Raw genomic sequence first — 14,112 nt, 5'->3', positions numbered from 1 at the left:
GAAGTGTGTGAAAAAACTCACATACTCCCTCTGTAAATTAATATAGAAGCGTTTATAATTATAAAAGCTTTTAGATCATTATTTTAATATTTTAAATGCTTTTATATTAGTTTAAGAATGGACTACATCATAATTTAATAGATTAGTGGATTCAAACATATTAAAGAAAAACTTCCTTTTGAACATCGAATGTATATACAATCACGTATATAGATCACTTTTGGACATGGAATGTATATACAATCACGTATATAGATCTGTATTGAAACATAAAATGGTTTGAGTATTTTTAAGTAGACGTAAATTTATTTTATACAATAAGACTAATTTTTTTTAATTTTTTTATACGGTGGACGTGAATGCTTTTCTCGCATACGCACCATGTCAACAAGGCACATGTCGGTCAGTCGGTGGCTCCTGCTTGCCGGGGTCCAAAGTGAGGGGTGGAGTATTGAGCATGGTTTTCTAATTATTTTTAGGTTTTCTTCAAGGATCTTTTATTGTGTACAATTTAATCTTAAAATCAATATCAATAAAAGGTCGGTGTGCCCGGTTGTTTGGAAAGTCGAAGTCCGCCTTATTTGAGGGACGGAAATTCCATGGAGTCAGCCAGATGATATGTGTTAAGAGATGCCCTAAGTCACTACTTACCTGCTGCTTTCTGGATATCTGCAATAGCACCGCTGCAGCAGCACACACCATTAGACTGATCATTTCATTACCCCTGCTCCCACGCACGATTATATCATACACACACTTGCACTCTCACCTGCCCACCAATATTAATGCTAGTATGCTACTGCGACGACGGAGAAAAAGCAAATACTAGTACTAACTACGTAGCTATCTAGCTGCATGCACCACGGCCAGTGACCAGCATGCCGCATGCTGTATATGCACTATATATCACGGCCACTCCTTACTTTCTATGTCGACGTCGATCTGGACCTCAGCAGCTGGGTTGCTGCAGCGGCTGTTGGGGGACAGTGCAGGCACTGGCAGCAGCTGAAGAAGCGGCTGCTGCAGCCATGTCAGGGGCGATGGAGAGGTCCCATATGCTGACCCCTCCTCCGGCTTCGGCCAGCACTTCCAGGGGCACTTCCTGGAACCCCTCCAGTCCGAAGTCCTCCGCCTTGGGCAGTCGCGTCACGTACGCCTCGAAGTCCTCCGGCGCCTCCGCCGTGCTGTAACAGTAAGACGGCTGCATCCAGGCGCTGCAGTCCATGTCCGTGGGAGTCCCGGTCGGGGTCGACGCGCTGGAGTTGGAGTTGTTGGAGGAGCAGCACGGTGTCCCTGGCGCCGAATTACCATTGGCGCCACCACTGCCTTGAGCTGGAGGGTGCTGCTGCATCTGGGACGGCGACGCCGAGAGGTTGAGGCGGGCGCAGTCGCCGTAGAGCGCCCTGGCCGCGGCGTCGTAGGCGCGCGCGGCGTCGAGCGCGGTGGCGAAGGTGCCGAGCCAGAGGCGGGCGCCGCGGTTGGGCTCGCGGATCTCGGCGACCCACTTGCCCCAGGTGCGCTGGCGGACGCCGCGGAAGGGGCACTGCTGGTTGTCCGGGCCGCCCTTGCCCTTCATGCAGCCCTTGCGCGACCGCCGGAGCGGGCAGCACTTCTTCTGCTTCATCCCCGCAACCACCTCCTGCTCCATTGATGAGATGAGATAGATTGACGATGAGTGTGTTGGAATATCTGGGACTGGGAGGCGGATATTTATACAGGTGAAGTGGAAAAGCGAAGGGCGGGAAAGACGGCGGCGAGGCGACGTGTAGGGTGTGCGTCCGAGGTATCCCACGCGTGCGCCAAGTAAGGAGGCCGCTCGACACGAAGGGGTGGGGCCGCGCGAGCAGGACACATGGGCGACGCCGTGGGCTCCACGAGTCTCCGCGCCGGGGCCACGTGGCGGCTACCTGTCGGCAAACGCGCGCGGGCTCAGGCGACGACGCCTTGGTCAGCGAGCCGCCCGGGTTTGGATTTGGACGAGCTTCTTCTCCATGTTTCTTTTTCTCAGTGCCTAGCACATGTGTGATTATCCATCCGCGAGGGTCTGCGTGTGTGCAGCAGTGCATACGCTCTCTCTCTCTCCTCCGACGACACCATGGCATGAGCAAGCAATAGGGCATGGCTTTTGTGCAGGGTCGTACGGACTGTGCTACGTGGCCTAGCTCGTTCCATGGCAGCTAGGATTTGGCATCGACCATCGGACATCGGCGGAAGAGCTCTAGGTTTTGAGCGCTCGCACGTGCACTCGGCGCGTGTATCCGTGCGTGGATGCATGCATGCATGCAAGTGTCGCAGCCCCTGAACGCACAGCTGGCCTTGTATTGCTCATGCTCTGGCAGCGGTCTCGGTGGGTACGCGGCGTGCTTCCGTTTCTCTCTCCCTGCTTCTCCGGCCGGCGGCTCGGCGTGCTATTCTCCTTAATGACGTATAGGGATCACCATTGAAAAAGCCCAGGTTTTTGTGGGAGCCTCGGAGGAGAGGTTTACTTTGGCCAATTAAAACAAAATAGGTCAGCCAGTCCTTAAAATTATTGAGTGGACAGTCCATGTGTCTAGCATTTTTGGGGCGCACAGGGCGCAGGGAGATGATTGCTTTTCGGCAATTTTGGGTTCATAATACTGGTTGTAATGGGGAGTATCATATAGTAGTATCATGCATATGATACTAGTGTATGATACTACCTCTCTAATACATAGTATCATATATTAGTATCATGTAGTACTTTATTTATTATCATGCATGACATAAAGTAGTATAACATTTATTATGATACTCCATTATCTCTTTCTTCATTTAATGTTATGACATCTCATCAAAATTGCCTAGTTGATATGCATGATACTAGTTATGATACTACCATTATGACCAGCCTAACGAGGATTTGTCGGAGGAGGGTGGGTGTGCGGGTGTGGAATCCTGGTCTAGCCAATCAAATCATCCTTCTTTTTTTGATAAAAGATGATTTTATTGGCTCACAATAAAGCATCAAGATGATACAAACACAAAAAAGACACCTACTTCCTTTATGTAATGAAGGTCTAACTGCTTTGCTCAATAAAACCGAGGAGGAAGGAAGATTGGAAGGGGTGAAAGTCTGTATAGAGGTTCCTGCTATCACTAATCTTTTATTTGCAGATGACTCGCTAATCCTGATGAAAGCCAATAATGATAATGTTGAGTGTCTTAAGGAAGCCATTAACTCCTACTATGCAGCCTGGGGACAGAAGGTTAGTATGGGCAAATCTAGTGTCTTCTTTAGCCCTAATATTGGTGTTGATATAAAGAAGAAAATTTGCAATACTCTGAATATAATGACGAAGGCACTATCAGATACGTATCTAGGCCTACCCTCCACTGTAGGTCTAGATAGGACGGACTTTTTCCAGTTTCTAGTGGATAGGGTTATGAAAAGAATTATGGGGTGGAAGGAAAGGCAACTTTTAACAGGAGGAAATGAAGTGTTACTCAAATCAGTTGTATAGGTTGTACCATTTTATGCAATGTCGGTTTTCAAAATTCCAAAACAAATATGTAAAAGAATTACAAACGCGATGTCGCATTATTGGTGGGGTGACGGTGCCAATCAGAGGAGAATGCATTGGTCGCATGGTGGAAGTTGTGTCTACCAAAGAAAGAAGGTGTGATGGGGTTTCGAGATATTCACTATTTTTAACCTTACCTTACTTGCAAAACAAGCATGAAGATTAATTGATAACCCGGATTCACTATGTGCTTGTGTTCTCAAAGCCAAGTATTATCCAGATTGTGACTTGCTGAATGCATTTTTGAAAAAGAGATCCTCCTTACCTGGCAAAGCATTATAGCAGGGGTGCAAATGCTCAAGAGAGGTCACATATGGAGAGTTGGAGATGGTAGTCAGATCAATGTGTGGGATGATGAGTGGATTCCCAAGTCACCGACCAGGAAGGTGGTTATAGCTCAGGGAGATCACCTGCTTTCGAAAGCTAGTGATTTCATTGATCCTGCAACTGGTCGATGGAATGAGGAGTTGGTTGCTCAAACTTTCTGGCCCATCGATATTGCATGGATTCTTGCTATACCTCTCCCACAATTTGATATGTCGGATTTTGTACCATGGTATTTATGCAAAAACGGGAGATTCTCTCACTAGTACGCGTTGGTGCTATATAAACGGTTTTTAACCCCTTTCCGCGACGGCATTTGGAACCGTCGCCAAGTAAGTGTGGGCGATAGGGGGGTCCTTCCCACACGACCCAGGAATCACCGGGGATATGCCCTCCTGGGATACGGGCTGGGGCCGTGTGTGATCGGACGAGGCATCGAAACCCAATCATTTCCGTTCGTATGTACATGCCACACGGTGAATCTCAGAAAAACATTTCCGTTAGTATGTATATCACACATAGTCAATCCAAGGAATATATTTCCGTTCTTATGTACACCCCACACAGTCAATCCAGGGAAACATTTTCGTATGTATGTACATCCCACACAGTTTTATATATACACTCGTGTGTGAAAGGTGTACCTATCACACACGCTCTGGCTTGGTTAACTGTTTGCTTTTATGAACTACATCACACACAATTTGATGTAGAAAATTGTGTGACATTTGGCTATCCATCACAAGTGCTTTCACTGCCAGAACCGTTTGCAAAGCTCCATGATCGTCTGTTCTCTTTTTAATTTTGCCTGTAATTTATTGTTTGAATTGGAAGTTTTGAAATATGAAACGTGCAATTCAAATTCTCAGCACAATGGTTCAACAACAAATCCATAAATAAAATTGCCAGTACAATATGTTCAGTAATTATAGGATTAGGCAGCAATTAACTATGATGAACCATAATATTTAAAGATGGTAAATGTGAAGAGACAAGTGTAAATCATTTTGACTGCCGACAGTGTTGAAGAAGTGAAATGCCCATAATGTGCCTTCCTGCATGCCATAAGCACGAACCACTTTTGTCCAACCCCTTATGACGATCGTCCGCCCACCCTTCACCGCTTTCAGGAAGACTTCTAGAGCATTATCATGGTAGCATGAATTATATACTTTAACCTTAGTTGCCTTCACTCCGGTCATGTAGTTTGCAAGATAATCATCAGGAAATAGCTTCGGAAACCACTGAAAAGAGAAAAATATCAGATACTGAGGTCTAATAGAGTAACTTTTATGGGCAGAGGGAAAAGGCAAAACATTACTTACCATCCTAAAATTCACTATTGTCTCCGACAAAGTGTAAATAAAGAGCTTAATTCCAATCACCCATTTCTTTCGTCTAACAATCTTTTTTTAGTTTCCTCACTTGACGCGTGTTCATGAATATCTCATTGTCCCATACGCAAAAGGGATCGAAGCGTGGATCAGTATCGCTCATATATGTACCTACAAGCAACCAGTAAATGTTAGAAGCTAAACTGAGATTGCACAAATGATGTAAAATACAACTACATATGTTCCTAAGTACAAGTATTTTTTTGATATTTCAATATGAACTATATACGGATGTATATAGTTTTATAGATATAGTTTAGATTAGAATCTAGATTCACTCATTTTGCTCCTTATGTAGTCTATATTGGAATCTCTAAAAATACTTATATTTAGGAATAGATGGTGTATAAGACATGGGATGCAGCTAACCTCGACGGCAAACAACAACATCGCCCATTGTAGCCCTGTGTAAGTACATGGAAAGCCAATGTTAACTACAACAGGGTTAACACCCACCAAAAATAGCAAATGGTAATAAAACGGCAACATCTGTAGTGATATCTTCATTGCGAAAGAGTAGCACAGTAGCAAAAGGACGGATTAAAAATGGATACAACTGTTAGTTGCAACAGGCTTAACAACATCCTAATTCAGGTTTTGTAAGTTTGTAACCATTAAAATACAACTCTTTAAAAATGGATACAATTGTTAATTGCAACAGACTTAATGGACATTGAAACCGGTACTGATAAAAATGCAATTGGCAAAGTTAAACATCACAGGGCAGGTGCTGCCAGAGCAGATGATGGCCTAGTTGTCTATAAAAAGGTAGGGAAAATAACTAAAACGTGCTAGGCATGTTTACTACAACATGCTTAATACATCGACCGTACAAAATATAGCCATTAATTGCAACTGGTATTGGTAAGATTGAACTGGTGAGTACAGACTTGGTAAGTCCTGAGAGGTAGTTGCTGGGGCACTTCATCTTGGCCAGAGCCCGCCCAAAGTCAGCGGCGGCGGAGGCGAGCTGTTCCTCCGGGTCGAAGCGTGGATCAGTGCCATTGACATGTGTACCTACAGGCAACCAGTTGTAGAAGTTAAACTGCAATTGCACAAATGATGTGAAATACTGTAAGACATGGGATGCAGCTAACCTCGATGGCAAACAACGCCATTGGCCGTTATGACCCTGCGTAAGTACATGGACAGGCATATTAAATAGAACAGGGTTAGCATCCACTAAAAATAGCAAATGGGCAGCATCTCTAGTATATCTTCATTGCGGAGAGTAGCATGGTAGCAAATGGACAGATTAAAAAATAAATACAACTGTTAGTTGCAACAGGCTTAACAGCATCCTAAGTCATGTTTTGTAAGTTTGTTGCCATTGAAATACAACTGTTTAAAAATGGATTCAACTGTTAATTGCAACAGGCTTAATAGACATTGAAACCGGTACTGATAAAAATGCAATTGGCATAGTTAAATATCACAAGGCAGGTGCTGCCAGAGCAGAGAGTGGCCCAGATGTCTGTAAAAAGATAGGGAAAGTCACAAAAACGTGTTAGGCATGTTTACTAGAACATGCTTAATACATTGATCGTACAGAACATAGCCATTAATTGCAACTTGGCCAGAGCCCACCCAAAGTTAGTGACGATGGAGGCGAGCTGTTCCTCCGGGTTGAAGCGTGGATCAGTGCCACTGACATATGTACCTACAGACAACCAGTAAATGGTAGAAGTTAAACTGCAATTGCACAAATGATGTGAAATGCTGTAAGGCATGGGATGCAGCTAACCTCGACGACAAACAACAGCATCGGCTGTTATGACCCTGCGTAAGTACATGGACATGCATGTTAAGTACAACAGGGTTAGCATCCACTAAAAATAGCAAATGGGCGGCATCTCTAGTGATATCCTGAGTCATGTATTGTAAGTTTTTTGTTGGTATTGGTGAAATTGAGCTGGACACGGTAATATTTGAACATCACACAATGTGCAGTACTGAAATAAACAAGGCACAAACATGCTTAATACATCAACCGTACAAATTATAGCCGTTGCAAGTGGTACTGGTAAGATTTAGCTGGTCAGATCTTACCTGTTATGTCCTGGGGGGTAGTCGCTGGGGGACTTCATCTGGGCCAGAGCCTGCACCATGTCGACGGCGGTGGCGGAGGCGAGGTGTTCCTCTGGGTCAACACGCACAGCGGCCATCGCGCCATGGACCGCCATCAGCTCCTGGCGGTGGGGATTTGGAGGCATGAGGATGTTTCACACTCGCCATTTAAGAAATCAAGCTAGGGCCGTGATAGAGATCGGTGGGTTACCTGACTGGATCCAAGCAGAACGTTGATGTGGTTGAAGCTGTGGTTGCAACAACGGTTTGAGATGCCGGTAGGGGGAGGCGCGAGGGGGGATACTAAGGATGGGGATGTGGTTGGAGTAATAAATTCTGAAATCACACGCATAATGAAAATTTCACTATGAAACTTGAAACTTGGGCGGGGGAAACACACAACGCAGACGAAGCGCGTAAAATACTCGTGTGTGAGAAAAAAAAGTTGGCAGATCCCGTCTCCAAAAAATGTACATGTGTATTTGATTTTTTTTCGTTCAATGGTACGCCTGGTTTATTAGGAAACATCTCACAGGTAACTGATTTATGGGTCATTAACGTAAAAAACGCAGATGGGTAAGGCATAGAAACCGTGAGTTTTGTGATCTTCTAATGATTAATGCAAAAAAAACGCACACGGGCACACATGCTAATCAACGCTCAAAGCCCTCAAAGGATGCTCTTACCGACATTGTACGTTAATACTACAAGCTTAAAGTACTACTGGTAATTTTCTCTAATACTACAAACTAAAACTACTTCTCACATGCTGCCATCGGGGCATGCTGGCCAGATGCCGGCGTTCTTCTTCCCGGCCTTGTAAGCGGTAGTCCACCGTGCTTCGATCTCCGCCAAGCTCTCCTCACCACGGCGTGTGGCCTCTTTTTTCTTGCAGCGGCGGGACTCTCTTTTCTTGATTGCTTTCTGCCTTTTCTGCTCCTTCTGTGCGGCTTTGGCCGCCTCTAGATCCACCACCCATTCAGCCATGGCAGCCTCAAAGTCCGCCCATGTAAATATCTAGCCGCCGGCGGCGATGAACTCGGCGCGGCGAGATGCCATCGCTTTCTTACCATGTGTGTGGTCGCGGGCGGTGAGGAACGCGGTGCGGCGGGATGCCATCGCTTCCTTACCAGTTACTATGCGTCGTGGTGCCATGGACGACGCCTGGAGAGAGCTCTGGGACGGAGAAGCCGGGCAGCCATACAGTGCGGTGGTATTCAAGAGCTCAACGACAAACGACAACAGAAATTTGGCTTCCCTTGCAATTTTGCTCGTTCATTATCGCACATGGTTCATTTTCGTCGTTTCCGGAAATAGTGTGCGCTGAGCCTATTGTGTGTTGCATTATGATTGATCGGAACCCCAGCCACCCGGATCGCGCGTGTGCGCCATAGGCTGCGCCGCGATCGAACGGCAATCCACTTCCCTCACATCACACCCGTGCACCATTAGCTGGATTAAATTTATATGCGCTAAATGCCTAGAAAATACACATAATCCCTTCAATATGGTAAATGAGCCCGAAAAATGCCAAATTTGAACACGGTGATTTGCAGGGTGTATGTTCGTCATAGGAAAAACTCCAGGGCAAAGAATGAAGAAAATTTGGATTCCTCTTCAATCTTGGTGATTTTCCTCTCGAAAGCATCGGACTTCTTTGGTGATGGTTCGATTTTCTGAAGGGCGTGCATGACGACATAAGCCAAACCTTCTCTAATTTTACCAGTGCATGGTGAGGTCATACCATGGCACACCATGTCAGGCGTCATGTTTTTCAAGCATTTATTTCATTTTTTCTATAGTTGAAAACCCAATAAACAAACATTTGTGGTTGACTATTGGCACGCATTTCATCAAAATATATGTCCCTTCCTTGTAAAAGGCATGAGAATTTACTAAATGGCACGAGCATGGTTTTCCAGGACATTCTTGTGCACCCTTTCATGCACCGATTGTTTGAACTTGAATTATGTGCATTAATGCCTAGGAAATGCACATAATCCCCTAAATATGGCAAATGAACCCGGAAAAATGCCAAATTTGAACACGGTGATTTGCAGGTTGTATGTTCATCGTAGAAAATAACTCGTGGACAAAGGACAAAGGAAATTTGGATCCCCCTTCAATCTTGGTGATTTCCCCCTCGAAACCATGAAACTTCCTCGGTAATAGTTTGATTTATGAAAGGCGTGCATCATGACATAAGGAAAACATTCTCCAATTTTTACCAGGGCATGGTGAGGCCATACCATGGCACCACACCAGGCGTCATGTTTTCCAACCATGTATTTCATTTTTTGTATAGTTGTTAACCTAGTAAATGACGCGTTTATAGTTGACTATTCCCACACATTTCCTTGAAATATCTGCCCATTCCTTGTAAAAGGCATGAGAATGTACTAAAAACACGAGCATGGTTTTCCAGACCATTCTTGTGCATCTTTTCATGCACCGATTGTTCGAATTTAAATTATGTCCATTAATGCCTAGAAAATGCACATAATCCCCTAAATATGGTAAATGAGCCCGGAAAAATGTCAAATTTGAACATGTTGCATTTGAGGCGGTATGTTGGTCGTTGGAAAAAACTAAATGACAAACTAGGGCGGAAATTTGGATTCCCTTCAATCTTGGGGATTTCTATCACGAAAGCATGGAACTTCCTCGGTGATGGTTCGATTTATGAAGGGCGTGCATGACGACATAAGCCAAACCTTCTCAAATTTTTACCAGGGCATGGTGAGGTCATACCATGGCACCATGCCAGGTGTCATATTTTTTAAGCATTTTTTTCTATAGTTGAAAACCAAACAAACAAAATTTGTGGTTGACTATTACCACACATTTCATCGAAATATATGTCCATTCCTTGTAAAAGGCATGAGAATTTACTAAATGGCATGAGCATGGTTTTCCAGGCCGTTCTTGTGAACCATTTCATGCACCGATTGTTTGAACTTGAATTATGTGCATTAATGCCTAGGAAATGCACATAATCCCCTAAATATGGCAAATGAACCGAGAAAAGTGCCAAATTTGAACACAATGGTTTGCAGGTTGTATGTTCATCATAGAAAAAAAACTCGTTGACAAAGGACAAAGGAAATTTGGATCCGCCTTCAATCTTGGTGATTTCCCCCTCGAAACCATGAAACTTCCTCGGTGATGGTTCGTTTTATGAAAGGCGTGCATGAGGACATTTTTACCAGGGCACGGTGAGGCCATACCATGGCATCACACCAGGCGTCAAGTTTTCCAAGCATGTATTTCATTTTTGTATAATTGTTAACGCAGTAAACGACGCGTTTATGGTTGACTATTGCCACACATTTCCTTGAAATATCTGCCCATTCCTTGTAAAAGGCATGAGAATGTACTAAATAGCACGAGCATGGTTTTCCAGACCGTTCTTGTGCACCTTTTCGTGCACCGATTGTTCGAATTTGAATTATGTGCATAACTAATGCCTAGAAAATGCACATAATCCCCTAAATATGGTAAATGAGTTCGGAAAAAATGTCAAATTTGAACACGTTGCATTTGAGGCGGTATGTTGATCGTTGGAAAAAAACTAAGTGACAAACTAGGATAGAAATTTGGATTCCCCTTCAATCTTGGTGATTTCGCTCTCGAAAACATTGAACTTCCTCTGTGATGTTTCGATTTATGAAGGACGTGCATGACCACATAAATCAAAACTTCTCAGCTTTTAACCAGGGCACGGTGAGGCCATACAATGGCACCATGTCAGGCGTCATGTTTTTCAAGCACATATTTCATTGTTCTATAATTGATAACCTAGTAAATGACGCGTTTATGGTTGACTATTGCCACGTATCCATTGAGATCTCTGCCCATTCCTTGTAAAAGGCTTGAGAAATTACTAAATACCACGAGTATGGTTTTTTTAGACCGTTCTTGTGCACCTTTTCAAGCACCAATTGTTTGAATTTGAATTATGTGCATTAATGGCTACAACATGCACATAATCCCCTAAATATTGTAAATGAACCCGAAAAAGTGTCAAATTTGAACACGGTGATTAGCAGGGGTTATGTTTATCGTAGAAAAAAACTCATGGATGAAGGACAAAGGAAATTTAGATTCACATTCAATCTCGGTGATTTACTATCGCACACGATTCATCTCCGTCGCCTGTGCGAACCGTGTGTGTTCACTCACACATGCAAAAGGAAAAAAGAAAACCCTCGCCCACTTTGTCCCCACTCACTCGCCGCAGACTCCTCCACAACTCTGCACCCTAAGCTCGACGACTGTTGGCGGCGGGAGTAGGTCGCGCTCCAAATGGCACGGGATTTCACCCCTACCACTTTCCGCCGCCTATCTACACCGACATTCTAGACTCTAGTCGACTGGGGTTTTCTGCGAGATTGGGCCGGGGATTTTTCTCATGGAGAAGGTAATCAACTTAATTAGCAAAATATTCACTCATCTCTTATCGCAGTCTGTCCGTCGCTGTTAATCAACCGGCGAAAATCACCGTGGAATCATTTTTGTTCTAGCTGATTCGTGGGTGTTCATTCATGTGTCCATAGTGCGGGCACAAATCGGGCAACGGTGGTCGTGGCCAGTTGGAAACGGAGTTCTATCTCACCATTCTGGATGACTTGAGGAAGAGCTCGGTATGTTCAATCTCAACCTACCACGGTCGGCATGGCCTAAATTTGTGAACATATACCATATGTTCCTACATTATCTATATATTTGCATCAAATCTTTGTTACATTATCTATTTTTAATTCTATATTTTTGTACTTTGCTTTCATCTATATATTGATCTGTTCTATCAATTACTCTCATATTTGCATCTTGCTCTGTTATTTCAATATATCTAATTTACGATCTTAATTATCATTTCAAGCAATACATCCCTTGCTTTGCAAGAACAGGAGTAGAAGGAAATCTCGGGCTTTACTTTGCTGATGACTCCCGGGATGTCATATTGACAACTCAGCATAGATTTACAATGACGGTTAGTGTAAAACTTGATAAAGATGACCAGTCCTATTTTAATGCGGACCTTCGAAGAAAAATGTCTAAGTGTTATGAACTGAAAGCTGGCAATAAAATTCTAGTGCGTGCACCACAGCCTGGTCTAATTAACATGGATGTTTACTTCCCCAACATCATCAACCGATCAAAGTATGGTCGAGGTTAGTGTCCTTTCAACTTTCTCCATGTTGTCATATTACTATTTAAGCAACCAATTGATCACTATTTAAGCAACCAATTGTGATATCATATTCTGACTCCGTTCCTAGGTAGTAACAAATTCTATTTACCAATTTATGCGCACTATATATTCTTCTTCCATGTTTTGAATAAATAATACCTTTCTACCTTTTAAGCAGGATATGTTGAATGCATAGTGAATGATCTGTATGTTACTAAGCGTACCAAATTTCACTGGAAGGACTTGAAGCATGTCATAAACTTTGTTGATAATCTGACAGAGATAGCACAGCGTATGAACATTGGTTTTTGGATGAGATTAATTAGACCTATGGTGCACACACTGAACACGATCAATTGTGGGCACAAAACGCTGGTAAAAAGTCCTATTTTAATGTTGATGCTCATAAACTATATATATCTTCAACGATATGTTACAATAGTTTTTTATTCTACATGTCAACAGAAATTGCCCCTTGTAGCAGTTCCTGGATCGATTTCCCGGCGTGGTCGAATTACACTTGTGTCTGCTAATAACGCCAAAGTGATTGCAAGGTACTGCATTTCCCGCAAAGATGGAACCATTCAAATTAACAAGTTCTCGCTTCTCGTGGCAATGCATCCATATTGGAAAATTGGAGACACTGTTCTACTCATGCTCTACCAAGGCACGGGAGGGCTCTTCCTTTTCATTGACGAGATGCCCTGTTGCCGTGATCAAGCTGCTTCCAGTGGATAGTTGTGGTTGTTGGCCCCCAGCCTCTTAAAATGTGCTAGCTATTACTCCCTCTGTCCCATAATATAAGAGCGTTTTTGACACTACACTATTATAAAAAACGCTCTTATATTATGGGACGGAGGGAGTACTATATATGATAAGTATGTAGATATGGACCATATGGTTGTTGGCCCTTAGCCTCTTAAAATGTGATAGTTGTTACTATGTTAAATATGTAGATATGGACCATATGGACCATATGGTTGTCAAAACCGTGTTACGAAGATCCTCCTTTTGTCGAATAGTGTAACCACTATATATATGTTACTCAAATGTTGTTACCCCAAGGTAATAAATTTTCATGGAAAATATTAGTATCGTACACAATTCATTGAGTTTAAGTGTGTGCCCGATGTCCAGAAGGCATTTGCATATTAACTGTCCATATTGCAAATTCACACACATGTTAACATAAGCAAACGTATGTGTAACATACTAATTATCACACACGAGTCCCGTAGACGCATCGTGTGCGATACTCCTAGCCACCGCAAGCAACTAGCTTGCATTTTTCAAAGTTTTTGGTACACACAGAATTGCACACGAAGTAATCGTATTGATCATCTGTGTTATAATTTCTCATCGCAAACAGTTCATCTGAGTCGGCTGTTTGCCACGTATCACACACATCTTGTTTACACGACTCGTTTGTGTTCTTTTGTCCCATCGCAAACAGTTCATCCATGTGAACTATATGCCGCATATCACACACATCTTGTTAAGTTGAACCGTTTCTGTTGTGTTCCCTAATCGAAAACAGTTCGTCCGAGTGAACCGTATGCCGTATATCGCACACACATTGATATGGCTGCCT

General features: G+C 43.4%; 1 protein-coding gene across 1 annotated transcript; it reads right to left on the bottom strand.

The window, feature by feature from the left end:
* Positions 1–529: 529 nt before the first annotated feature.
* Positions 530–1,676, bottom strand: LOC125535073 (dehydration-responsive element-binding protein 2C-like). The gene has a single exon (XM_048698133.1). It carries the CDS (start codon positions 1,646–1,648, stop codon positions 950–952), a length of 699 nt encoding a protein of 232 aa, XP_048554090.1. The 5' UTR covers positions 1,649–1,676; the 3' UTR covers positions 530–949.
* Between the last annotated feature and the right edge of the window lie 12,436 nt (positions 1,677–14,112).

Source organism: Triticum urartu, chromosome 1 (genome assembly GCF_003073215.2).
Source record: "Triticum urartu cultivar G1812 chromosome 1, Tu2.1, whole genome shotgun sequence".
Lineage (NCBI taxonomy): Eukaryota > Viridiplantae > Streptophyta > Magnoliopsida > Poales > Poaceae > Triticum > Triticum urartu.
Note: the sequence above shows the minus strand (reverse complement) of the source record. Positions and strands in the feature narration are given on the sequence as shown.

Bases quoted from the DNA above. Each gene is read 5' to 3' on its own strand.
- LOC125535073 (XM_048698133.1), bottom strand. From the start codon at position 1,648: ATGGAGCAGGAGGTGGTTGCGGGGATGAAGCAGAAGAAGTGCTGCCCG.